Source organism: Alligator mississippiensis, chromosome 1 (assembly GCF_030867095.1).
Source record: "Alligator mississippiensis isolate rAllMis1 chromosome 1, rAllMis1, whole genome shotgun sequence".
NCBI lineage: Eukaryota > Metazoa > Chordata > Crocodylia > Alligatoridae > Alligator > Alligator mississippiensis.
The window spans coordinates 175720621-175748399 of record NC_081824.1 but is presented as its reverse complement, the minus strand read 5'-3'; the positions used below and the strand labels follow the sequence as shown (position 1 = coordinate 175748399).

At 41.8% G+C, this 27779-nt stretch overlaps 1 protein-coding gene across 1 annotated transcript in view; it reads right to left on the bottom strand.

Annotated features, from left to right (window-relative positions):
* Positions 1-27779, bottom strand: part of BABAM2 (BRISC and BRCA1 A complex member 2) — a 302496-nt gene that overhangs the window by 48321 nt on the left and 226396 nt on the right. Inside the window, exons 8-10 of the mRNA XM_014598025.3 lie at positions 11208-11307; positions 8832-8902; positions 6847-6929 (exon numbers count right to left, since the gene is read on the bottom strand). Coding sequence (XP_014453511.1) covers positions 6847-6929; positions 8832-8902; positions 11208-11307 — 254 coding nt within the window. The remainder of the gene's footprint in view (positions 1-6846; positions 6930-8831; positions 8903-11207; positions 11308-27779) is intronic.

The following is a 27779-nucleotide window of genomic DNA, read 5'->3' as shown; positions in this document are numbered from 1 at the left end:
TGCAGGTTTTGATGCTTTCATTGCAATATTCTTTAGTACATGAGACAAAGTTTTGCAATGGGCTATTCAGCAAGCAAGGGAAAACTGGCTTGCTTACATGTATAACTTAATGTACTACTTCTAAGGCCACAGGTTTAATACTCAGTGATAAGCTTTACAATTATAACCTTACCTTTCAAGGTCTCTATATTCATTACAGACATCTCTGAATAGCATTTAACAATTAAAATTGATATACCATTCAGTGGAAATTAGCATTTTGACTCCTGTGAAACAGCATTTCAATGTTTGTTGGACCATCTTTTCCAAAGGCAAAAAATCAGCCAAACAAGAAACTATACTTCTAAAACAAGTTAAACTCAAACTGAAGATAAAGAGGTCACTCTGGGAGTATTATGGGGATAACTTTTTCATACAGGTTGCAGACAGGCCGACTAGGAGGGAAGCTCTTCTGCTGCTTATAACCACAGAGGAATTGGCTGATAATGTGAAGGTGGAAGGTAACTTGGGTAACTGTGGCCATGAAATTATAGAATTCAAAATCCTAAGAAGAGGAAGGAAGAAGAGCAGCAGAATAAAGACACTGGACTTCAGAAAAGCAGGCTTTAACAAACTTAGGGAACTGGCAGGGGGTAGGTTTTCCTGGGAGGCAAGTCTGAGGAGAAATGGAGTCCAGGAGAGCTGGCTTTACTTTCAGAAAGCTACTTTAAGTGTACAGGAGAAGTTATTCCAGTGAGATGGAAGACTAGGAAGTTCACCAGGAGGCCATCTTGGCTAGACAATGACTTCTTCTATGAACTGGAACTGAAAAAGGAATCCTATGAAAAATGGAAATTTGGACATAGCACTAGGAAAGAGTATAAGAGTATCTCAGGGCATAAATTAGGAAGCCGAAGGCACGATTTGAGATGCAGCTGGCAATGGATATAAAATGCAATACAAAGAGATTCTACAAGTATGTCAAAAGTAAGAGGAAATCCATAAAAACCATAGGTCTCCTTTGGAATGTGGAAGGCACCCTAGCTATGAACAGGAATCCGGGTTTTCTGTTTGCCATGAGAAATGCAGATTTTCTTCTTTAAAGGAGAAAAACACAGGAAACAATGGGTCTCCCCTTGCAGGCTGGTAGAGTTCCAGCCTGAAAGGGGTTGCTTGAAAATGGAGGGAGCAGGATGCTGGGGGCACCATGTGTATGTGTGTATCCACACATGCATGTGGCCAGGCAGTGGTGGAGAGCAGCTGCTCAGCTACCTGCTGGTAAGTCTATGGGGGAGGCAGGGCATAGATGACGCAAGGTGGGGCAGGGTTGGGTAGATTGAGGCGTCAGCCACGGTGACAAAGAATGGGGCAGGGTTGGCAGTTAGGGCTGGGGTGCTGCCTGGGGCCTGGGTAGAAATGCATGGCCTGGCTGGGGAAGCAGGACAGAGCCACAAGCAGCTTGTCTGGGGAGAAGTGGGGGGTCTCATCCAGGGACATGTGCCCCCCTGATTTGTGCACCCGCAGTGAGCATGGGGCTGCAGCCTGGCTTTCTCTGTGGCCCAGCAGGTGGGGCCTGGTGCAGGATGGCGGTGTAGGGTGGGAAGGCTTGGTGCCGCTGCCACTGCCACCGGAAGCCCCACACCAGTCACAATGCCATGGCGAGGGCTTACTGGCAGCAGCAAGGGCGACAGCATGGAGTTGTGCCCCCCAGCTGCTGTTGGATAGCTAGGTGATATGGCTGGCACAGGGGTCCTGGCAGTGATGGTGGCAGTGTAAGGTTCGACCTAGAAACTACTATGCAAAGCCTAAGCAAAAGTGAATGTTATGTGACAAATGCCCATCTGCAATGATAAGGAGCAGACAGTCTTAGAGGAAGCTTGAAAACAAAAACAGAATCAGAGGTACTGGGACAAAGAGCTCATTAAAATACTAAAAATCACACCCCTAGGTGGGGAAGATATATGCTAATGAAACATATATGTATGTTAATGAGATACATAGCTAAAACACAGGTATAGAGACATGCTCAGTAAAGAACTCCTTGCGTCACTCCTTTATAACCAATTAGCAAACAAGGATGCATATGAAGATTCAAACCCTTGTATATAAGGGGCTTAGTATTGCATATCTAGTGTGCTTGTTCAGTGAGATTATTCCGCTTGCACCTTTTATTGCTAGCAATAAATCTTTTTTATACTTTCACCCCTGGTATCTTTATTGGCCTTTGCATACCGGGCACGAACCCAGACTTGAGCTGGGGCCTAACAGCAGCACTGAACCTTCCTGCCCTGCTCCACCCTCCCGCACTGGATCCCTCCGACTGGGCCACAGAGGCTGACGGGGGGGAGGGCAACAGGGCAGGGAGACCTGAGCCCCACAGCAGGCAGCCCACCTCCTGCCCCATCACTGCCTCCCATGGGCTCTGCTTTGGCCATGCCGCCCATGGACGGGGGGGGGAGGAAGCAGGAGACCAGGCTGTGTTCTGCTCCGGCCACAGCAGCTGCTGCCTCCCATGCATGGCAGCTGGGGCTCAGGCACTGCTGTGTGGCTGTGACTAGGGCCCACAGAGCATGGAGCAGGCAGGATGAAGCCACTGGATCTTGTAGCCCTGGCAGCTGGAGGCCCCCTCAGGCAGGGCTGGGGGGGTGGGGATTGGGAATTAGGGGCCCTGGAGGGGACAAAGGAGCTGTGAATCAGGAGTGAGGGACACCACCATGGCTGAGGGGGTGGAAGGCTGTGGGTTGGGAGTGAGGGGCACTGGCAGGACCAGGGGGCTGCAGGTTATGAGTGAGGATTACTGGCGGGGATTGAGGTGTGGGGGCAGTGGGTCAAGAGCAAGGGCCACCAGGAGAGCTGGGAAGGCAGGGGGCTATGGGTCAGGAGTAAGGGGCACCAGGAGACCTGGGTGGGTGGGGGGCTGTGGGTTGCAAGTGAGGGGCAATGGCCAAAATCAAATGCCAAAATATATAGGTATTTATAATTTATTTTATTATAATAAATGAGGCACTGGTAGGCTTCCTAACTGCTTGAAAATTGTAAATTCTAATATAATAAAAGGCTTAGTATGCCTGTCTGTCCATAATGGTTTTGGGCAGCTGTGCATGTGCTGCTGAGAGGGCGGGCGGCGACTGGCTGTGCAGCCTGGGCTGTGCAGGCCCAAGTTTGCGTGGCTGCTGGTGAAGTTTGAGTGGCAGTGAACACGCCTAGGCCATCCAAGCAGCAAGGCTCCCCCTGCCACCTCCCTGCCTGATGGTGAAGGGAGGATCACGGTGGTGGTGCTCCCCTGCTGCCAGGTCCCAATGCCCCCCAAAACAGCTGGAAGGGAGGGAGATGGGAGAGGGGCAGAGGCAGGCAGAGGGGGGCAGGGGAGGGGGGTGGGTAGAGCAGGGTCGGGCCTGGAGCAGCAGGGGGAGTGGCGGGGGGGTAGAGTGGAGCTGAACCCCAAGTGGCAGGAAGAGGGGAGGGTAGAGCAGGGCCAGACCCCAAGTGGAGGGGGGGAGGAGGGTAGAGCGGGTCTGGACCCCTAGCGATTGGGGGGGGTGGGGCAGAAAATAAGAGTAGGAAGGGACCTCAGGAGGTCATCTAGTCCAACCCCCTGCTCAAAGCAGGACCATCCCCAACTAGATCATCCCAGCCAAAAGTTGGCAGGGCCAGATGGGGTATACCTTAGGGTACTGAAGGAATTGGCTGAAATAATTTTAGAGCCACTGGCTATTACTTTTGAGAACTCATGGAGGTCCAGTTAGGTCACAGATGACTGGAAAAGAGCAAATATAGTGCCCATCTTTAAGAAAGGGAAGAAAGGGAGAACAACAGACCAATCAATCTGACCTTGACACCTGGAAAGATCATGGAGCAGGAAAAATCTATTGTGAAGCACCTAGAAAAGAACAAGGTGATCAGGAACAGCCAGCGTGGATTCACCAAGAGCAAGTCATGCCTGACCAGTTTGATTTCGTTCCATAAAGTGACAGGCTCTGTGGATGGGGAGAGAGCAATGTATGTGATATACCTTGAATTTAGCAAGGCTTTTTGACTCTCTCTCTCACAACATTCTCATTAACCCACTGAGGAAATACAGACTACATGAAAGTACTGTAAGGTGGATGTATAATTGGTTTGATCTTCATACTCAACAAGTAGTCATCAATAGCTCAATGTCTAGTTGGGAGGAGGTATCAAGTGGGACTCCCCAGGGGTTTGTCCTGGTTCCAGCATTGTTTAATATCTTCATTAATGATTTGGATGAGGGAACTGAATGCACACTTAGCACATTTTTGGACAACACCAAGTTGAGTGTAGTTGCAGACTGGAGAAACAGTCTGGAATCAATCAGGTGAAATTCAACAAGGAAAAGTGCAAAGTCCTCACCTTGGGACAGAATAACTGCATGTACTAGCACAGACTAGGGAATGGCTGGCTAGGCTGCAGTACTACAGAGAGGGACGTGGGACTTACAGTAGACCATAAACTGATTGTGAACCAACAGCATGCTCTTGTTGAAAAAATGCCATCAGCATAATAGGTATTAATAGGAAGGTCACTTACAATCAAAGGAAGTTATTCTTCTGCTCTGTTCGGCACTGGTGAGACCTCACCTGGAGAAATGTGTCCAATTTTGGGCCTCACACTTCAAGAGCATGCTAACAGTTTGGAAAGAGTCCAGCGCAAAGCAACAAAATGTATTAGGGGCCTGGGAGGCAAGACTTATGAGGAAAGGCTGAAAGAACTAGGGTTATTTAGTCGGAGAAAAGAAGACTGAGCGGGGATCTGGTAACAGGCTACAAAAACCTGAAGGGTGATTACAGACAGAATGGAGATGCGTTTTTTCTCTGTCACTGTAGCATGAGTGACTGGTGCCTCCTGAATCTGGAGAAGCCACCGACAGCAGTGGCCCTACTGACAGCATCAGTGTCGGCCGTCAGGAGGGGCACCGGCCCCATCAGGGGGGCACGTGCACTCCCTACCAGTCGCCTATGTGCTGTAGGACACAGGATTAGGATCAATGGCCTCAAGATGCAGCAGAGGAAATTTAGGTTGGAGATTAGCAGGAACTTTCTCAAAAATGTCAAGAGTACGGTGGACAAATGCTTGGCTAGTGTAATCAGGGATCATCCTGCCTCGAGCAAGGGGTGGATGACCTTACGGAGGTCCCTTTCAGCCCTACTTTCCTATGATTCTAGAATCCTAGTACGGAAGGAAAAGGCTGAAGCGAGAGTGGAGAGTTTGATATTCAAAGGAAAGGAACATCTGGTGGCAGTGATCTGGTTCGTGATAGAATGCAATGGGAAAAAATGAGTGAAAGTATAAAGGGACATTGATTTGTCCAACTAGTCTACCTTCACTGTATGTATACTGCCTGTGCTACAGGCAGCCGGGAATAAATCCAGTTTCATATTTTCTGAAGTTTACAAGCAATAAGACCAGATGTATTCCTTAGAGCCTAAAATTCAGAGTCACACATTTTAAGGGCAGAAGGGACCTCTGTGATCACATAGTTCACATGGACTTCTTGCATATCACAAACCACAGGACTTCCCTGAATGACAGGTCTCTGTTTCTCTCCTTTAAAAACTCTATATTCAGCAAGTTTCTTTTTAGACATTACTATCAGTACTTCCATAGCAAAAACAGAGCAATGTTAATGGAAAAGAAAGAACATATCAATAATATTCCTGTATTAAAGAGCTAATATATACAATGCTTGAAACTGCAGCACATCGTTAATCCTTCATTTACACTAAATGAAAGGAAAAAGAAGAAAAATGTACTGGTCAAAATTAAAAGGGGAAGGTAACCATGTTTGTGAACATCAAATTCTTTCTGTATGTGTATGCTGCTCACATTTATACATTTAAATGCCAAAAGAAACCATTGCCATTGTCCAATCTAACCTGCATAATGCCAGACACAGAACCTCCCCCAATAGTGTCTACATAAAACTCCCAAATTTGTTTAAATGATAGCATATATTTTAGAAAAATATCCAGTCTTGATTTAAAGGCTTCCAGGGATAGAGAATCCATCATATCCCAAGGTGAGCTGTTCCTATAGTTAATGACTCTTCCTGCAAATCTGCACCTCATTTGTATTATGTTTGGCTAGTTGTAGCTTCAAATCATTGGATCTCATCATGTATTTTTCTGCTGGATGGAACAGTTGTCAGCTATCAGAAATCTCTGCCTCCCAGAAAGTCCTCATACACTGTGATCAAGTCATCTCAAATTCTGTAGATGTTCTGTTGTGTTTCCATGATATATAAGTTTAGTTTAAAGTATTTGCTGATTTTAAGTTTGTTTGTATTAAGGATACGCAAAATGTAAGGAAATCGTGGAAATCAGACTCCTTATATCTGGCCTATGGTCATCTCCAGGAATCACAGACGGAAAATCAAGCTACAGTCTGTTATAGTTGAAAAAGCAACAGTTTCTGTTCACCCACCCCAGGAAAATAAAAGTACAAAAACCTTTATGGCTAGTCTGTTAATTTGACATAAAAAAGCACATATATTTCTTGTTTCCTAACAAGTTACACATGAATTCAGGTACTCCTGGGTTACTTACACTGCTGGACTGGTTGCTAGCATGTACTAGTTACTGGCTCAAGGTACCAGAGCATTTTCCCAGAATTCCCCAAGTGATTTTATAAATCAGACAATCTGCTTTATCTGCATTCATTCATCTCATTCTCAAAACAGTCAGGATTTTGTGTTTTCACAGAAGTGCGATGCCCATGTAAAAAAATACATAAGCACTGAATAAAAATAGCCAAAACTTTAAAACTGTTTCCTGTAATTGTATTTTTTCCCTTTTGAACTTTAATCTTCAAGAAGCTAGACATTTGTGCCTGCAGCAAACAGCTACTCACTGTGGACAAGGAAGCAAAAATCTTTCCACATCAGTAACAGAGTGAGTTTTGTGAATCCTTCTGCATCATATTCAACCACACCACTATCAAAAAGAAACATGAAATAAGAACACAATATTTTTACCTAATATTACAATTATGATTAAAATAAATGTCCAATATTTAATATACTGCCTAGTATTTTGTTCTATTCAAACACAGATAACAAATGGCTCCTCTCATACTGAATAACTTATTTATATCATATAGCCATCTTCAGTGTAACCAAGATATATTTTAGCATTATGACCATGGCGCTTCCATAAAAAAATTATAAAGATTGGACATGTCTACCCAAATCTAGCTGTATGTTACTCAAACACAGATTATTAATGAACTAGATAAATAAAATCTAAGACTTTATTGAAAAGCTAGGGACAAATAGCACAACATTCACTAATAGTTTAGGAAAAGACTAAATTTGAAAATTCCTATACCCACAGCATAAAAATATGTATTTTAAATTTAAGGAGAAGCTGACAAATAGGCATTTTCCCCTGAATCTGTGAAGAAAAGAATCCAGCTAACAGCAAATTAATTTCTATTTCCTTGATTCTTGATAATCATCCAGGCAAGGGACAGAAATTGCACATAAACCAGTGTAAGTGATTGGAAACTGGTTCAGATCTGTAACACAATGGAAGTTCAGTGCACATAAACCACTTTCAAAATGGCTGAAACCAGTTTAAGATAAACCTAGATGGATATAGACTCAACTAATTTAGCTTAAATTGGTTTATTGAACCTTTGTCCCAGATTCAGTCCAGATTCAAGCCACCTGCTCCAGCAGACCAAGGAGGCATCCTTTAGCACCCCCAGCTTCTGGCCTGGGCCACTGTCTGCATTTCCAGAATCGAAAGTGAATGTCTATTCACTCGCTTATTGGTTCTATCTACGCAGCTCAGACTAACCTGCAAAGATTTAACTGATTCAGCCTCAGGCTTTTTGACTGTCTGTACTTAGTCCCAGAGTAAGAAACTAATTTTTGCCAATCAAAATCAAATTACCACATTTGCTTTTTAACTATTTTTATATCACACAAACAATCTAATTGTCAAAGTAACATACAAGGAGCTAAATTATGGTTTTATGAACATCTTCTTCCTTAGACATATCAATAACTCAAACCATACATGAGGGGAGGGGCACAGTCTCTAAAATCCTTTCACGGTATTAGAGCATGGCATCTAAAATGATCCAACCAAATAGTTTTTATACTTTGCTGTGTGAGCCATGTATATATTTTGATCATAAACATTTTTTTTTTACTTTGTAAACTCTGGGATGAGATCCCTAACGCTTGCATTCATGTGTAAACCATGGCAGAATTCTAGTGTAGCTCACTTTATTAGTGGGAAAATTAATTATTTTTGTCTAATAACTATGTTATAAAACCATGGTAAAAACATATGACAGGATTTTCAATAGTAAATCTTGTATTGAATAATTCTCAAGGAAAAAAACAACATGTTTTTAATTAGACCAGATCTCTAAAGTCTACATTAATTCCCTATTTGTACCTGGTTACAATTCAAGCCATGGGTACCAATCTAAAAAGTGGTACATGGCTTTGGTAAATGCTCTACTTAGGTGCTACCAGAAGAGCTGCTCTACATTCATCTTTCATGTGATGTACCTTCATGATGATGCTAACTCTGTAGTTACCTTATACAGAACTAAAGAAACTTCAATTGATTCAATGGTTTACTACCCTCTCCTCATTTTAGGTCTTTCCTGAGTTGAACAGGTTGGTGGCTAGCTTCTAAGAGGACTGCTCTGTAGCACTATTACTAAAAAAAAGCCTATGTGCATCTGATTGGGTATATGGCTAGATTTGGACTTATCCAGTAAAATGAATTACATAAACCAAGGGCCATGAAATGAAGATAGTCCCTGCCATGTTTTTGCTACTGTTGCAAGAAACAACGCACTTAAAGATGACTTACGTTCCAAAATGACTCAGGAAAGCTGCAACATACTCTCTTCTCTTATGGTACCCCTGAATAACATATTGTACCTGCACAATAAAAATGGTTTAAAAAGCTTCAGTTATGAAGTCATACCACAGAAAGACACTCCTCCCAAAGTATATTTTTTAGTTTTAGTGGAAAAATCTATTTACAAGATATTAATCATGTTAAAATGTACATTTAACCAGCATGTGTCATCCTTAAATGCCTTTCAAACAAACAGTATGAAGGGATGTCTTCATTTACCTTAAAAGGTGTTTAAGAGTCTACAGTATTAATATTTAACCATGCAAGGTAAGAAATGACAAAGAGAAGACAATGACCATATCCAATTGAAATGGCAGAAAGGTCCTGATCCAACAAAATGTAACAGGCTGAATATGTTTCAGGGTTGTTGGTTGTAGCTGTGATGGTCTAAGGACATAGGCAGGCAAGGTTCTTTGAATACATGTGATATCTTTTGCTAGACCAACTGAAAAAATGTTCTTTGCAAGCTTTCGGGCACAAATGCCCTTCAGGCACAGGGAGAGACTGCTGGTGTTATGTGTTCTCTAATGTGTTCTTTTTCACCTTGGAGAACACATAACACTAGCAGAGTCTCCCTATGCCTGAAGAATGGCATTTGTGCCCGAAAACTTGCAAGGAATGTTTTTTTTCCCAACCATTCAGTTGGTCTATTAAAGGATATCACATCTACCCCCAAAGAACCTTGCCCACCTATGGGCTAAATAAGCATTTAAAAAGGATAACAAGATAACCACAAATAGTGAAGTTTGGTCTGGACCATGATCTTGGGTGTCATCTTAAAGACAATCTCCTGTACCTCTTACCTATGCTGTTTAACTGATTTCATGTTGATTCAAACAGGAGAGAGCCACATACTGAACAGTAAACACCAGTTTCTGAAGCATTCTGTATTTTCCTTGAAAGTCTTCCCTATGAGCAGTTATGCATTCCAAATATGCTAATCTTGGAAGATCTGAGGCAAAATGAGTTGTCTTATTGATTTGAATAAGATCATTCACAGAGAAGAGTGATCAAAGTTTGAGCAATACTGGAACCAATACACCAAACAAGTTGAACGAGCATTCAGTTTCCAACTCATCATTTTCTGCACTTTTGGATGTTTCCATTTTTAATCATGCACATAAATCCACATCCACTTTTCAGAATGAAAACTAACTTTTTAAAGCCGCTTTTCATGCTGAGTGAAAAATGAGTGGGAGAAAAATATATATTTTATTTTTGTTGGCTATGGTAACATTAGATTTCCTTGGCTTGCAACTGCTTGTACTGAATTATTTTAAATAACCTTGATAAAATCATTGCTGAGAGCTATGTTATACCTTCCCAGAGTAAAATAATTCTACTTATACAACAGACTTATTTCAGTTTATAAAAAAAAGTGCTTATTTTGAAGGCTTTGTGGGGGATCTAAAATGTTATTTTGGGAAAAGGAAAACATGATAAGTTTGCTTAAGTGACTTTGTTTAAAAAAAGGATAAAAACAGTCCTGTACTTGTAGATTTTAAAAACAGAAAGTAATTTTAACAGAAAACCACAACAAAAACAACTCTAAAGATAGATTCCAGTATAATTATGGAAATGCATTTTAAAGGAACCTTTCCTAAAAGACATCATTTGTTTTCCTCATTTAAACAAATAAAAAAATACAAAGAGGAAATGTATAATAACCAGAATCCTGCATGTCTGACTCTAAGTTGGTCTTCTAAGTTAAAGACTAAACTTAAATCATTTGAGAATTTTTCAAAATACTGTATCTTTATGAATAAACCTGTTCTTTTTTTTTTTGGCTGAAGCAGTAAGCCAATCAGAATACAGCTTTGCAGTAAAGGCAAAGTTAAGTGGCTATTACTTCAGTATATCAACATCCATTAGAGAAGATGATTCAGTCTATTTTGATGATTTATCATAGATAAAATTACTGTAATAGGAGCCTCTGTACCGTGCACAGAATCTCCAGTGATGAAAATGGTATCAAATCTTAGAGAGAGACTTGTCTTCCAGTAGAGAGATGTATTGACTATACATTTGTATTTATATAGAAGAACAGCAATATGTTGCAGTGACAATCCTAAATTATATCTTGATTCAGTAAGAAAGCCCATGCAATAGTTCTACCTCAACAAATGTTCTGTACTTGCAAATAAGAATTCAGTAGGATAGGTGGGTGCTCAATGTTTCTCAGCATCCAGTATAAGAAAGTATTACCTGAATCATATACTTGAATCATTCAGTTTTAAAAACCCTCTGTCTCCAGAATGGTTTCTTAAAGTGCTTTTAAAATTCAGTGGAACACCAAAAGAAAAGGGAAAAGGGAAATAAACTCACCTTATTAGTTAGCAGCTGGCAGACTTGGGGTACATAGTCAATAAGGCAGCCACCACCTGGAAAGGCTGGGATGTGAAGGGCAGACGATCCTCCCAGGGCACTAGAATAATATATCACAATACATCAAATACTGGTTCTCTGGGACTCACTTGCGATTCTTGTACTCTATCCTTTCTTAATCTTCAAAACATGCACAATACCAAGAAAATACTTTAGCATTGCTTACATTACCCAGGACAATGTAATACCGTATTTAGTTGTGTATCTCATGCACTTTTACCCCAAAAATCAACCCTCCAAATTTGGGGTTCATGTCTTAAGCAGGGAAGCTAATTTTCTTGCCAGAATAGAAGCAACCCACTTTGATTTCTGCTTCACCCAGCAGCAGCAGCAATAGCATTTCTATTCAGGCACCTGATGGAGTTAAGTGTCTTAATATCTCATTCTCCTTCACTCCAGAGGTGTTAACAACCATCTCTCCTTTTTAATGGCCTTGATGTTCCATCATTCTAACGCTTCTTGAGACAATTTTGCTGTCTACTGGCTATTCCTGGTGTCTCTTTTCCTACTTCATAGCCCTACAAACAGTCTTTGGCTCCTTTCAAAATCACAGATCAACCCATTGTGGCAGCAGCTAGAATTTCAGATTCTCCTAATGCAAAAAAGGAAAGGTGAGCTGAAGATTAGGCTCTGCCATTGTTCTATGCAACCGTAACCATGGAAAAATCTTTCTCTATTCATTCTGCCTTCCTAAAAACAAGGTTTGTACCTTATTTTGGGACGTGTTATGTGAGAAGTAAGTAATACAGTAAGTATTAGAGATATAAATTATAATGACAAGCTGATACTATTGCTGACTTTACTGACAAGTGGACATGGATGGGTATGCCTATATAATTATCAAGGGGTATTTCCCAGGCCACCCTTCACACAAGGGCCTGCAGACTATCCACACTACAAACCCCTATGCACACCCTCTCAACAGCAATCCAGCCTTCCCCTGAAGCTCGCCTGAACATTAGGGCCACAGGCCAAGCTTCTCTCTAGCTCCTTCCCCTCCCCAGCGTGTCCATAACTCACTGAAGCAAATATAGGAAGTTAGCAATCTACTTCCTGTTTCTATTACCTGTAATTACGGTCAAACACAGAAGGAAAGACAAGAAGTGGGTGCGATTCCTAGAAGGGCTTTTTTTGAATTTCCTGTTTTGTTTTTCTAGGAATCTGTCTTCAGAATCAGGTATTCACCACCCTACTTCCCTCTAGGTCAGCTTTTTAACTGAATGTCATCCATCACTGAGCATGAAATCATCTGAATATAGATACCATATAAATATCAGAAGCTAGAATATAGTGATTCACTAAGCAGGAGCATTAAACTCACCCAAGGCCCTATGCTGGATCTGGATCATGGGGCTCCTCCCAGGCTGGATACCCAAGGCTAGTGCCTGCAACAGCAGTGCATCCAGTGGAGGCAGCAGTGAGGGTCTGAGGGTGGTGGTCAAGCAGCAGAGGAGCCAAACTGTTGTGACAATCATCTGGGCATGTTGGGGCTCTGCTGCTGCTACTTGGCCCTGCCACTGCTGCCCTCAGACCCTTGAAGCAGCTGCTACTCGTCCCAGTGCTGGAGCCCTCATTCACCCCCCTGCCAGCAATGGCCATGACCAGTGAGGCCCAGAGCCCTCAAACTCTGTGGCAGGCAATACTTTTTTTTGTCAGCCCCCTGCAACTTTTGGTAGCCTGTCAGTAGCCCAGTGGGTCAGATGGAACAGTTCCACAAGCTGGACTCAGCCTGCAGCCATATGTTGGACACCCTAGCACTAAAGGAACATTGAGCTATGCCCGTGTTTCCCAACCTTTTCCAGCCCAAGGCACACTTACATTAATAAAAATTTTCTGCAGCACAACTGTTAAGGCATTCCCCATCCTCATAGCTATTGTAGCTCCTTGCCATGGCAAAATTCCATGGTGCACCTGTTCATTTCTGACGGCACGCTTCTGTGCCATGGCACACTGGTTGGGAAACACTGAGCTATGCTACCCTAATTTATTAATTGACCTTTCTTGTTACCAGTAAAATTCGGGGCGGGGCTGTAATTGTCAGCTTTCAATCTGTGGCTTCTTCAGCCAGCAAGCCCCAAACCACTGCTTGTTCAAAGCTGTTCACTACCTTGTACACTCAGATACAGGAAACAACTTTTCCTCTCAGTGACAGAGAACAGAAGAACCTTCTCATTATTTGTTACCAATCAAAAGGGATATGAACCTGCTAAACAGACCATGAATTAAATTACTCTCAAAACATTGAGGACCTAGCTATATGGAATTGAATGAAACTGGAAAAAATGGTAAGATGCAACTTTGTCTCCTCATGTTTACATGTTACTCTCACAAAAACAGTGTAACTGGTTAGGATTGGATAGATTTTCCCTATAAAACAAGGTCCTTAGTCTACAAAGATATCTAGATATCTTTCAATAGATTAATGGTAATGTCCACCTTTGTGAGAGGAAGGAGGTTCTATACTTGCAGGTCCTTTTGAAAGACTGGAGCCTACACAAAAACAAATTTCTAAAATCAGACATTACTGAAATCTGTTAGTGAATCGAAACAGTCTGGATTCAGCAGATTGTTCAGCACATGCAACAGTGCTCTGGGTCTGGACTTTGCAGACGCAATGATGAATGAGAAAAAGAACACACTTTAGAGTATACCACAGCTACACAAAAAATGAAAAAAAAAATCCCTCTTCTCTATGCAGCGATCAGATTAGGACTGAATTTTCTGACTCCAGCTTCATTTTCTTTCTTTCTTGGCTGGTATCCACTCACCTTTAAGTAGGGCCTGGTTTAAATCATGATTTTCTATTTTTTGTGAAAATCACAAAATTGAGGGATTTTCACGAAAAATGCAATTTGCAACAAAATGCCACGATATGGCCACTTGCTGGGGAGCTTCAGGAGTGGGGTAGGTCCCAGCCCCCTGCCCCTTTCTGCCAGTGGGGTAGCTAGCAGTGAGCTAGCTGCTAGGTGCCCCACCAGCAGATCACTGCAGGAGGCTGAGACCTGCCCCTCCCCTGCAGCTCTTTTCAAGTCCCCTGCCCCTGATTGAGTAGCCAGGGCCAGGAGCTCCCTGCTGCCAGGGCAGGGGGACATTGTCCCTACCCCAGCAGCAGGCAGCTCCTGGAGATAAGGTGCTCCTGCTTCCCTGCATGTGTAGATGCCTGTCCAGGAGCACTTACAAGTAAACTGATCCCGGATCAAATGCATGTGTAGACACGCACAGTGTGGAGAAAAAGGATGTAATTTGGTCAGTTACAGATGTTCAAAGACAGAAGTGGATCCTAATCTATTACTAGGCTATCATATGCCTAGTGTAGTATCGGAATGGTGTTTTAACTTAGAACCTGTACTACTCTGAGGTTGGACAGATGAAACAGGGGACCAAAGACTGGAAGGAATCTCCCAGGTCACTGAGTCCAGTCCCTTGCTTTTATAAGTAATAATTTAACCTAGAAAGGTTTACAAGAACATCTATTTCAGCCCCTCCCTCAAACTGGATTTAAAAACAAACAAACCTTGCATTGTACCACAGAAAGAGAGCAATGCTTGAAATATTAGAGTAGGTTCTGACCCTTGTTTAAAAATGCTAAAGATGAGGCCTTGACGATTTTGTAATGTCCACCCTCTCCATATTTATACAAATATATCCAGAGAACACTCCCAGCTATTTGTAAGGAAAGACTAGCAGGGGGCACTAGAGATCAGTCCTGGGCTCTGGGTGGCAGTGTCAGATGGTGGAGAGGCTGGCTGGGGTGCAAACGTGCTACAGTCCGGGGCTGAGTGGCAGGTAGCTCGTGCACTTTAGCATTCTCATGCCCCAGCCAGCCCCTGTCACAGTCTACACGTGCATTTTGGTGGATCAAATTACTCTGCTGTAGGATAGTACAGGCGACCCTTGCTGTTCTCGTATCCCCCACAAATGGCGAAATCCACGAATAAGGCACTGCATTCATGAACTTCATGAATGCAGCACCCCCTGCAGCTGGGGGGTGGTGGTGACGGCTGCGCTGGTGATGGTGGGAATGTGGCAGTGGCAGTGGGAGCCTGGCGGCAGCAAGTGCAGAGCTCCCGAGGAGCTCGTTTAAGTGTATTTAAGATGCGGGTTCAGCATTCACAAATATCTGAATGCCACGAATGCCAAACCCGTGAATAGCGAGGGTCTCCTGTACTGTCTCTAACAGTACTATGCTACAGAGGAGTTAATTACTTTACAGTGCCCTAATACCAGCACACATATAGACTGTGACACTTTACTGCAGAGCTAATTAGTCAACTGCAGTAAAGCACACATGTACATGCACTCTGTGAAGACCAATGTGGAAGGCAGAAGAGACATTTGCTATTAATGTAAAGCTGCTCAGTCCATCTGAAAAACACCCCTTCCTTATTGTTTCTCAAGGCAGAAGGCAGGGCATGGTGGCAACTTAGTGTGCCTATACATGTGTGGGACACTTCGATTAATTGATTCTGCTGGAGCATTCTAATTAGATCGCTCCAGCAGTCTCACTGTCCCATGTATTCACTGTCCCTGCATTTCAAAATGGTGGTGGGGGGTGCTTTAACTAAAGCTCATTGAACGAGCTTTAGTTAAGGCACCCCTGCTGCCATTTTGAAGCATGGGACACTGAGTACACAAGACACTATGGACATTTTAATTAGAGCAGCTCCTGAAAGCCACTCTAATTTAAACACCCTCCCACCCCTAGCCTGGAGCACATGTATCGATGCCCTTAGAGATTAACTTGTTCAGAGAGGTATCAGCTTTCATAGGAGACAGTCTACTTCATCAGATACTACAAATGGATTTGCACTGAGCAGAGGTACTAAATAGAAAGGAATAAAGTAATTTAAATACAACGTACAGAGAAAAGGGGAGGAAAAATATGTTTCTATTCACCATAAAAAGCTCTTACAACTATTTCCTTTAATTGCTACTCTGGTGATTTCAAATAGGAGAAGAGAATGTAGTTTGGTTATATTTTTCACTTGCACTTGTGGAAAGGTATTCTAAAAACTCCCTTAGAAAATGAAATCTATTAAGCATATTTGACACATTTTAAGATTGAATTTTTCACATCTTATTGGTAATTTATAATTAATTATTAATTGTGCACTAAATGTACACTGCAGGAGTGAACAGGAGATGGGGTAAGCAGGGAGCAAGGGGACTGGCATAGGCATGAAAGGGCAGGCTGCAGGTCCCCTGCCTTCCCATGGTCACCCACACACTCCTCCTGGCCATGTGCCCCCTCTCCTGACAAATAAGCTATTCTAGCCCTGTGTAGGCAGAGCCTCAGCTCTGGCTTCAGCCTGGGGCATGAGGTCAAAGCCAGAGCTGAGCTACCACCTGTCCCCAGCAGGTAGTCAAATCCAAGACAAGGCTCCCCACTCCCCTCCCCACTGCTGACTGAGGAAAAAAACTCATCTTAGATTTGAGTAAATATGGTAATTCAGATAAATACACAATATTTTGAAAGAACTGGATAAATAAAACATTTAAAGTTGTCAAGGTTTTTTGACAAAGGAATACTTTCTGAAATTTTTCTACAAATAAAACTACAAATAAAAATTAGGTTAAAAAAGTTATTTTTGGCAGTATCTTCAAATGCATTAATGTACACAAACAAGGTTCTTTGGGTAAATTGGATATCTTTTATTAGACCAACTAAAATAGTTGGAAAAATTATTCTTTGCAAGCTTTTAAGTAAAAACACCCTTATCATCAGGTTGAGAGTGTCTGCAGTTGGTCTGTGTTCTTCCTGGATGGAACAGAATAGAAGCCAGAGGCCAGTATGCACCAGTCAGTGAAAATACAAATTGAGGCAGTCAATGGGTGAGAAACAGGTGGGAGTGGAGGAGGGAAATGTAGACCTGGTGATAAGAATATAGCTGGTAAATATTAGAGAGGTTATCTGGGGTATCAGATGTTAGGCAGGTTATAATGTCTCATAAATCCAATGTCTATATTTAGTGAAGAATAAGCTCATATGTCCCAAACACACACTTACTGATCAACATCTGGAAATATTCAAATATCTAACTCACTACGTTTTACAGTTTGGCATGTAACACAAAATTACCCATTTACTTAGGACTAAATCATTCTTTGGTGATTTTGCCCATAGCAAGGGGCCATGTGGTATGCAGCTGAGAAGAAGATGAGAAGGGATATTGTGACTGAGGGAATCACGATCTTCCTCTTCGTCTCCCCGCTGTCATACTGAATATAGCCCTGCTGACTCATACAAATATCGGTTTCAGTGGTCCTAAGATGAAATATTTTTTTAGGAAATAAACTGTAATGTAATAGTGGGACTTATTGCAGCCAATCCCTGTGATGACTAAGATGTCTGACCCATTTGCGGTCAAGGCTTCACCATTTTTCCTCTGCCTCTGTATGTGAAGGGTCACAGTGACTTTGTCAGAACAGTCTCCCCAGGACACAAGACATAATGGTGCAAAGGAATAAAAGGTCCTTCGTCCCTTCTGTGCAGTTGAACATAAATAAAAGGTCCTTTGCCTCTTATACTTCTTTGCACCAGCAAGCAACATCAGTCATGGCCTGGCTCTTAGGGAATACAAGCAAAAAAGACTTGGAATTCAGATGATCACACAATGAATGTAGCAATCTGCAATATAGACAAGCCATATGATCACTGAGCATGTAAGCCTCAAACAGATAAATGTTAACATCACCATTTTTTTTTTTTTTTTTTTTTTTACAGGTCAGTAGTGCAAATTAATATGAAATGATTTGTGCTTGACATACAAAGAGAAAAGAAGAGAGTAAAACATGTCCTGCAGTCGCTCAAGAATCAATTTTAGGAAGATCATAAAAAAATCACATTTCTTAAATTTAATTTATTAAGGTATATTATTCCATTTGGATCAGAAAATCAGTATGAAAAGTCTTGATGCATGTCCCTGACTTAATTAGTAGCATGGAGATCATCTTTATATATCAGAAGGCTGCAATAGCAGTAAGAAAGAAAGAACAATGCTTGTTAAATATGATCTTAAAGAATAATACGTGGATGGTTAAAGAAGTGGAATAGCTTAGTGAAATGGAAGAGTCATTTCTAAATTAGTTCAAGAGAAAAATAATTAAAATTAAATATATAGAGAAATAAATATATATCAAACAGATAGGACTTACATAGTCATGGGTATACAAATCAGGAATTTATGTGCAATCAAGACATGCGTGCGTGTTTACAGGCATGCAAAGCACACCTGCACACCGACTCAAAATAAGGCAATTTATTCTCTTTCTTTAATCAGAATATGTCTGTAAACTGAACTAATTTTTTAGTTTTAATATAGTATTGACAGAGAACAAGTAATTTAAAAGCTAGAGGTGTTCAAAATATTGTTGGGAAAAATGAAAATGAGACTGTTGGAAAGACCTAACAGAAAGAGACTAGGGATGCAAAAGCACTATGTTACAGAGCATCAACTACGTCTCTTTCTGCTACCCTGATAAGAATACACATACAATACAGCATACAGTTATGAGTTTCAGAAAGATGTAGACAAATTGGAATAAATTCAGAGTAGCTTAATCATTAAAAAGCTGGTGGGTTTGATGCATAAGGAAAAAATAAATAAAAATATAAATACATTCACCTTCATGTTAGGGGTTTATAACTGAATGCTGGCTCTACATCCTGATGACAGGAAATGATTTAGGTGGTCTGATAGGTACTATTAGAGGAATATGGGGAAAGTATAAAAGGTAAAATGGAATGAAAAGAAAATCTAGAAAAAACAGCAACAAGAATGACTGACAGAACTGCACAAGAGCTCCCCATGGAATATGGCACACGGCCTTTTAATTGCAGCATTTAAAGCAAACCCAGACAAACATAAAAAATATAGTGAGAAGAACAATCCTGTATGAGGATTGCCAAGGGGATGCACAAGATGACCACAGGTCTTTTCAACCTCTCTCACAAATGATTTAGCTCAGACTGTCAATGAAAGACTTGGACTGTGAGATACTTAAGCTTTCACTGAAAGTTTAAGAGGACACTTACTCCAGTCATTACATAATGCACTAGTTTTGGAGTCTGGGCCTTGTACTTAATTTCAACAGAAGCTATCCAAAGTCATGCTGAATAGCCCTGCTGACTCATATAAATATCCGTTTCAACGGGTAAATTTTTAACAGGATTACGAGAGGCTGACATTATACTGTTTCTGCTGAATGATCTCAAGTGATCTCATTACTGCATGAAAATAAACACTGTAAGTAGTTGCAAAAGTCTAAATTGAGAAAAGGAAGCAGTATAAATGTATTTTTGGAATTTACTGTAATAATTATTACTAATTCCATGAAGTCTGAAAGACAAATCAACTCAGTCTCTGGATTCTGCTCTGAAGAATGCATCTCTAGTACGTCATTAAGTCTCTCGCTCATTCTTACTTGGGCTCAGTATGCCCGATTTTCCCAAGCACAGTGAGACCTTTCCAGCTTCCTATGACATCCCAGCATAAATGGACTGAAAATGTCATGTACTGGATGTGGGGGAGAGGCTGGGAACCAAAAACAAAAGAAGGTCAGACCTTCTCAGAAGTGCAGGGTAGGGAAGAACAAGGGTTTATGACAGGGGAAACCAACTGTGATTTTTTCCTCCCAAGAATCTGTTCTAGTGCAGCTTCCCAGCAGCCACAGCTCTTCCGTCTTTCCTGGCACAGTGTGCCTGGAGTACTCTAAAAATGAGCCAGTTTCCCAATGACTCATCAGGAGATTACCTATGCTTCTAAAAATTAACTGAAGAGAACAATAGTGAATATTATATCAAACTGTTGCTTGGGCTTAGACTAGAATGGCATGCTGCCATTAGGGGTCTCAGGTCTAGAGCTCAGCATGGGTGAGGAGTCTGCTTACCCTGGCAGAGAGAGACAGATGAAGCATATTGCTTTCAAGAACTCTTCTTTGGTTGGTTTATGAAAACATTTCGACAGAAAGTGAATTTAAGCCTCAGCTGCAGAGCAGGTTATCACCAGGCAAGGGCTTTAACAGCAGGTCCCTTCCATGGAAAAGAGGATGGAACCCTGGTACAATCACCCATCTTTGAAAAGAGACAGACTGCACAAATGTACTGATTTCCTTGAAAGGTAAAAAGGAGCAGGGTTCTGACTGAACATACACACTCATTCTTTGGGGCTAGGCCAGAAAGTTGTTTGCCAAGTGGTTGAACAAAATAATACATTGTTTCACACTTGGCCATCTCCGGGCATTTTATAAACATTAAATAAATAAGCCTCACAACTGTCCTGTGAGATAATTATCTCTGTTTTACAGGTGGGGAACAAAGAAAAGCAAAGTAACTCTTTCAATGCCACATAGAATGGGTCCAACTGAGCTGAAAAATGAACCAAGGAATTTCAAGGAAGTCCAGTGCCCAACTATTTGAGACTTTCAAAGCCTGATTATATTTGATGGTATGAGGTAAGGTAGGAATGGGACAAGAGTTTCCTGGGATATGAGAAATACATTATGAGAAACTTCTCTTATTTGCTAAATCATTACAAGATAAGGCTTCCTAGACTCTAAAGCTAGTTTTCTCATAACTGCCCAATAGATAAAAGTTCCTACGCTCAAAGAACTCTTTTTGGCAGTCAAGGGATTAGGGGTACACGGTCATAAAGAAAAAGATCCAGACAGATAGTCTTTGAAAAAAGGATCAGTGTGAGGAAACTCAAACATTTATCTGGTTTGAGTGTTTCTTGTATGAAGGTCATAAGAAGTGACTCTTCCACTCTATACAGCTCTGGGGAGCCTTCACCTGGAGTACTATGTCCAGTTTTAGACACCACATTTTAAGAAGAATGAAGAGAATCTGGAAAGGATCCAGAATAAAGTAATGAAGATGATAAAGCAACTGGAATGCAAGCCATATGAGAAGGTTGAAGTTTGGAGAAACAAGATTGGGTGCATCTATAGATGTGCTTTACTGCAGAGCTGATTAATTAGCTCCACAGTAAAGCATCCCTGTTTACATGTGTACCTGTATTAAGGGGCTGTAAATTAATTAACTCCACTTTAGGATAGTACTGCCTGGGACAAGGCTGGGACACTGTAGCACCCTCGTGCCCCAGTTAGCCCTTCTGCAGCATGCTGAGCTGAGGCAAAGCAGCCCTGGCTGGCAGGCTGACCACCCCCCCACCAGGTGCTCTGCCAGCCCAGGGCTGCTCCATCCCGGCTTAACATGCTGTGGTCCAAGGTGCATGTGTAAACACTGCACCTGGAAAAAATGAACTCTGGTGCAAAGTGCACCAGAGTTTATTGTCACATACTAATTGCACATGTAGATGCATCCATTAAGGAGGGACATGACAGCAGTTTCAAATGTTTTGTAAGACTGCCATAGGGAAGTTTGAGAAGAAATGCACTCTTACTACATAGGGCAGGACACAAGGCAACACACTTAAGCTATAGCAAAGCAGACTTAAATTAAATATATTGAAAAATATTCCTAACTGTAAAAACCACGGGACAATGGAACAAACTGCCTAACGAAGTTGTGGACTATCCTACAGTGGTGGTGTTAAAGAAGCAGCTGAATAGGCATTTGTCTGTGATGCTTTAGGGACAGTGAATCCTCCATTTGGGCAGGGACTTAGGCTACGTGACTTTCAGGGTAGAAATAGATGTCTCCAAATAAAGCACATCAGCTATGCTGGGATGTGATGCTGTGGGACAATGGGCAACATGTGCTCCTGGGTTTTGAGGGGCCTGCGCACCTGGGAATTCCAGAAAAGGACTGGACTCCTCAAGCCCTGGAAGCACCTGCTCAGCTTCCCCTGCTCATAGAGATGCACTCCTGGGATCTTTAGGGAATGTTTTGGTAAGCAGGGAAACCCCAACTTTCCCTACTTACTTAGACATGCCCTGGGGATCCTGGAAGCACATCTCTAAGTGGGAAAAGCCAGGCAGGCATTCTCAGTGCATGTGGGGCTTGATCTTGCCCAAAAGTTCCCAGGGTGCACAGGATCAGGCCCCCTCAAGCCCCCAGACCTGCCTGGGGTGGCTGGAGACTGTAGGCAGGTCCAGGCTGCCTAAGCTCTCCCACTATCATAAAGTAAACATACATCCACTATTATGTAGCGGCACAAACTGATACCACTTTTGTCATGGCCACTATTTGTGTTGTGAGAAGGGGTTATGGATGTCTGTTTATTTGGTCTTTGTGCTGCCATAAAAAATTTTATGAAGACACAAAGGCGATGAAAGGCGACGCGCGTTTCCTTCTTAAGGTCTCTTTTATCCCTAGGATTTCTATGACTTAATTAAATCAATTTCACAGAGAGAAAATAAAATAGAGAGTGAATACAATGAAGAATTTTTTGTTGTTTTAAGCAGAGCTGACTTTGGTTTTCAATAATTGCAAACAGAGTAAGGTTAATTATACGACAGCCAATCAAGGATGTGTTTAAAATCAAGATTTCAGTGGTCTGTTAGCATTTCAAAGAGGACTTTAAAGAGGCTGTAATTTTAACAGATGTCTCACCATCCGGATTTTATTAGCATCCTGAAAAAAACTTTATAAATACAACAAACTTAATAGATGTTGCATCATAAGGATTGGGTTGCACATGCTGATAAATATGTGCTAGACCTGGCCACCTACAACACAAGCACGGCTATGATGTGCACACAGGAACAGAGTTACAAAGGCTAGTTGTGACTGCTCCTCTTGCCCTCCCCTAGTTTGTTAAACAACTCATTGATTACTGCACACTTTGATGTGTCTCAACTTAAAACTGATTGTAAACTCTCTGGATATGAACTCCTCTTACTATGTGTTTGTAGATTATCAAGTATAATGTGACTCTGCTTCTTGTTCTGTGAATCAAATTAATTATGCTGATGAATTCACATTATCAAATTGAATTAGAGCAGTAGCCCAGTCTAAAGTAACAGTACTTTAATTTTGTTTCTACTGAAAATGTTACTCTGATTAAAGTATATGCAGTCCATTTAAGTCTGTGCTTTTGCTCATGTACTTAAAAATGTTTGTTGCATCCATGCTCCTATAGCTGTTCAAATGGCAAAGCTTTAAGAAACCACTAAACAGAATCCATAATCTTCCCCATTTCTTAATTTACTCAAAACATTTATTTAAAAAAGCTTTCTATGATAAAGGCTCAAAAGTTAGTGTGTGGGCAGAGGGGAGTGGCCTATTGCAGAATCCAGGGCCTTAAGGCCCTGTTGGACTTGACAATCGGTGACAGGAGGGTGAGCAAGAGCTGACAGCCACTTTGCCCATCACAACTGAAGAGGCCCCAACGCCTTGGCCAGTGGCCTTGACATCATGTGTTGCATGCCTCATGGAGCTAGAGCTGTTGCTGTCATGTACCCTGTGTGTTGCTGTCATAGCACAAGGCAGTAGCAGCAACTCTAGCCCCAGCTCCAGCATTGGGTATACAGCATGGGGCAGGAGCTGCCACCATATTCACTGGGTGGGAATGAGAGCTGCTATCCCCACCACCACTACTACCAGAGCCACCCCACGCCCTGGGCTAGATCTGGCCCATGAAGAGCCATGCTATCTGGATCCAGCCCAGAACAGAAGATGAGTCTGACACTTGTGTGACAGAGAGGCAGAAAAAATGTTTAGTTGAGTTTTTGCATTATTGGCTACATACAGGAGTTCATTTCTAGTAGTAGAAATTTCTGAAAAATCTGCTGGAAATCTTTCTTGGAAATGAAATAATACAGGTGTTCAGCCTGCAGCTGCCAACTCTCTCCTGCTCTCTGCACCTTCACCAGATGAAGTGATCCTGGTTGGGGGAATGGGTGGGGAGCAGTGACTGCTCCATACTTCCCATTCCCTAAGATGCACTGGAGGAGCAGTTAAAGACTCTTTGTGGCTTTCTCAGACCGAGGTCTCCTGGTCCAGAGTACAGGCAAAGAGCAGCTGCCTCTGCTCTGCTCCCCAGTGTCAGGGGAGATTTGCAAGGTGTATGCCTGGGAGGGAGCACGTTACCCCTGGAAGAAACAGAACGAAGGCATTTGCTCATAGTTTCTACTGGGTGAGTGATGATCTCCTAGTATAAATGCAATGCTTGTACGTGGCCATTATGTGAACCAGGAGCCTCAGACACTTTCAGTCTTTTTGCTTAAAATATGCTGGACTGTGCGACTGTCAATGAGGAAAACACATGTATCAGCTTCCCTTTCAAGAATATCACCAAAGGAAGGGGTATGCAGACAAGGTAACTATGTTCTGAAGTAGGAGTTCTTATTTTATTTTTGCTGTGAGAGTAAAGAAGTGGGAAATATTTTTGTATCCTTTGCATAACGAAAGGATACACTTACGAGGTCTGTCCAAAAAGTATTGAGCCTGATGCTGTAGAAAACAAAATATTTAATTTACAGGGGTTTTGGCTTAATCTCCTTCAAAGTATGCTCCTTCTGCAGCCGTACACTTCTCCCAACATTTCTGCCACTGTTGGAAACACCTCTGATAAGCAATTTGTGGAAGCGCTAAAAGCTGCTCAGTCGCATTTTGTTTTATGGTTTCCATATGATAAAATCTTCTTCCTTTCAAAGTTTTCTCTGTTGAAGGAATAGAAAAAAGTCACATGGGGCCATATCAGGTGAATATGGAGGCTGCGGCACTTGTGGGATACAGTGTTTGGCTAAAATTTGGCTAAAAATTGCTTCACAAGCTGAGTGGGCATGCACACTGTTGTGGTGAAGCATCCAAGAGCCAGACATCCACTTTTCTGGTCATTTTTCTGGTCATTTCATTCCCAAATCACTGATTAGAATTGAATGACACAAAACAACAGACATTCCAACTTCTTCTGCTAGCTCTTGGACAGTCAATCGCCTATCATTTTGAACCAAACTGTGAACTGCTGCCACATTTTCATCATTTTGTAATGTTGAAGGGCATCCAGAACACTCATCACTTTTGACCGATGACTGTCCTTCTTTAAATCAATGATACTATTCAAAAACTCTTGCATGGCTCATAGTGTCATCACCAAATGTTATTTTAAGTCAGTCAAATGTTTCACTTGCTGTTTTCCTAATTTTCATGCAAAATTTAATGCACACATGTTGTTCTGGACATGCTGACATAACAAAAGGGGATGAGAGACACAAACGATCTTACTTCAACTGCTGGCCACATAAAACTGGGGAAACACCATGAGCTGCAAACCTGTCCAGAGGATTCCCAACATGCCAGCAAAGCCACGCAACCCCCCCCCCAATACTTTGTACCACAACCCCTGTTCAGTCTCCATACTTTTTGAACAGACCTTGTATTCATATTTATACCTGTATCCAGTGTGAATGTACTATACAACAGCATTACACCAAACAAAAACATTACACAAGAGTAACCTGAATTCAAAAATGTTCCTAATCAAATATATTATTTCTGCAAAAACTATGAGAAAAAGGCATTTTTGAGTGGCTAGAAACATAGTTAAAAAACTGCCTAGCCTTGAAAATGTAAATAAATAAAAACTTGCCTATACATGGAAAGCCTTTTTTTGGATTATGTTAAAATAACCTAAGAGCTTGTCTCTTGGATTGGCCAATGTTAAAACATGTTAAATCCTATTTACTGATGATGGAAAGCAGGCTTTGTAGGCCATAGCCCTTTCTTTTACCTGGATACACCCTTATTAACTCTCAATGCATACACATTTTATTCTTCCTCATTTTGAAATTGCAGCTCTCTTCAGATATAGGCCAGTATTAAAAGAGATTTGTCATTCATGATGGCTGTAAGGAAGAGCAGCCCAAAGCATGTGAAAAGAAATTCTTATCTTCTCACTTTCTCTCCCTTCTCTTCCTAATTTGACACACAGGTATTATGGTCTTTAATCTCCACCTCTGTTTTCTTTCTCTTTATTACTAAACAGTTCCCTTTCTTTTTTCTTTTCTTCTTTTTTTTTTTTTTTTGCAACTTCATCACTTTTAATACATTATACTGTTTGGCATAGGAGACAAGAGGAACCACATCAAATAAAAGAATGTGACCACAAAAGCTGCCTTGAGAACCATGATCCCAGATTTGTTGTTAATTTACCATTTTCAGACTCACTCGTCCATAATCAAATCCCCCCATCACATTTACAATGTGGCATTCTGGAAAAACATTGGAATTCTGCTTCAATCAGCAACATAGGGCTTAAGAATAAAATGAAACAACAGAACATTGCTCCTATTATTAAGAAAACAGTTTGTCTAAGTTTCTGAAAGTATTTTCTCCCTTTTCTAGCAATAAACTAAAGTGAGTGTGAATCTAAAAAATACCCAAGTTCAGCAAAACTTACTTCACACTAAAATGTATACACAGAAAAAAAAAATCACTACAGAAATTGTGATTGTGTTAGCTTATTGAACACTTGCTTCCATTTTCTTAGGAATAATTTTATACCTGTAATTATTTCCACCTAGATTTTTAGTAACTCAGACACAAAAAGTTCCTGACTGCTAGGTACAATTTGAGGTACAGATTTTAGTGACATAAAATGAAAGTGCAAGTAACTCTGGAGGCAAAACTGTGCCCAATATTTTATTTGGAAACAGGCCTCGTCAAGGGCAGTCTGAAAATTTAGTCATTGAAATATAAAGGAAAATTCCAGCTTTCCTTATTTAGCCTCTTATAGGCTGTGGGTATGACTGAACAGTGATAGTCTTTGGGATTTGCAAGTGGAGGAATGTGAAGCTACAATTATTATAAATGAAAATTAAAGACTAGAATACCTTTGTCTTGTAAGCTAGAGCAGGAAACTGTGTCAGAACTGCTAAGTTTGTTCAGCTTTCTTACTGACCCAGCATATGACCTAAGGCAAAGCATTTATGTTTGTTCTAATGTTCGCCCATCTGTGAAACTGTAATGTTAGGGCGTGAGTAGACAAAACAGGGGCCCTAAATTGAAGTGGTGGGTTTTAAAAAACACCGCTTCGATTTAGGGCTGTGTCATGCACACACCCCACTGACTTACTTGCCTCTCTGGGGGGCAGGAGGGGTTGTTGCTGGCAGGTGGAGTGGTCCCTGGGCCATGTATGTGCATGTGACAGGGGGAGAAGGGGGCTGGTGCTTCCCTTCACTGCAGCCCCCCCCCAGCAGGACCTGCTCGCAGGCACTCAGCTCAGGCAGTCCCAGGATGCACTGCAGCTGTGGAGGGAAGCACCGGGCCCCTGCGCAGTTCAGGCAGGCAGGCTCGGAGGAGGGTGGCAGGGGGGGCGGGATCAGGCTTGCCATTTTTCTTGGGTGGAGCTGCTTTCCCAGGCTGCTGCCAGGCTGCCTGCAGGGCTTCCTGCAGAGCCATGGAGCTGCACTCAGCATGGTGCTTTGCTCCATGGCTGTAGGGGCAGCAAACTAAAACTCCTTGAAGTAGTTTTAGTTTGCTGTGCCCCAAGTCAGTTAAGGCACATTACACTGCTAAATTTCCTACAGTGGCTGGAATTAATGCACAATACACTGCCAAGGCATGCAAACACCAACACCATTAAAGCAGTGAAAAAGCATTTAGCT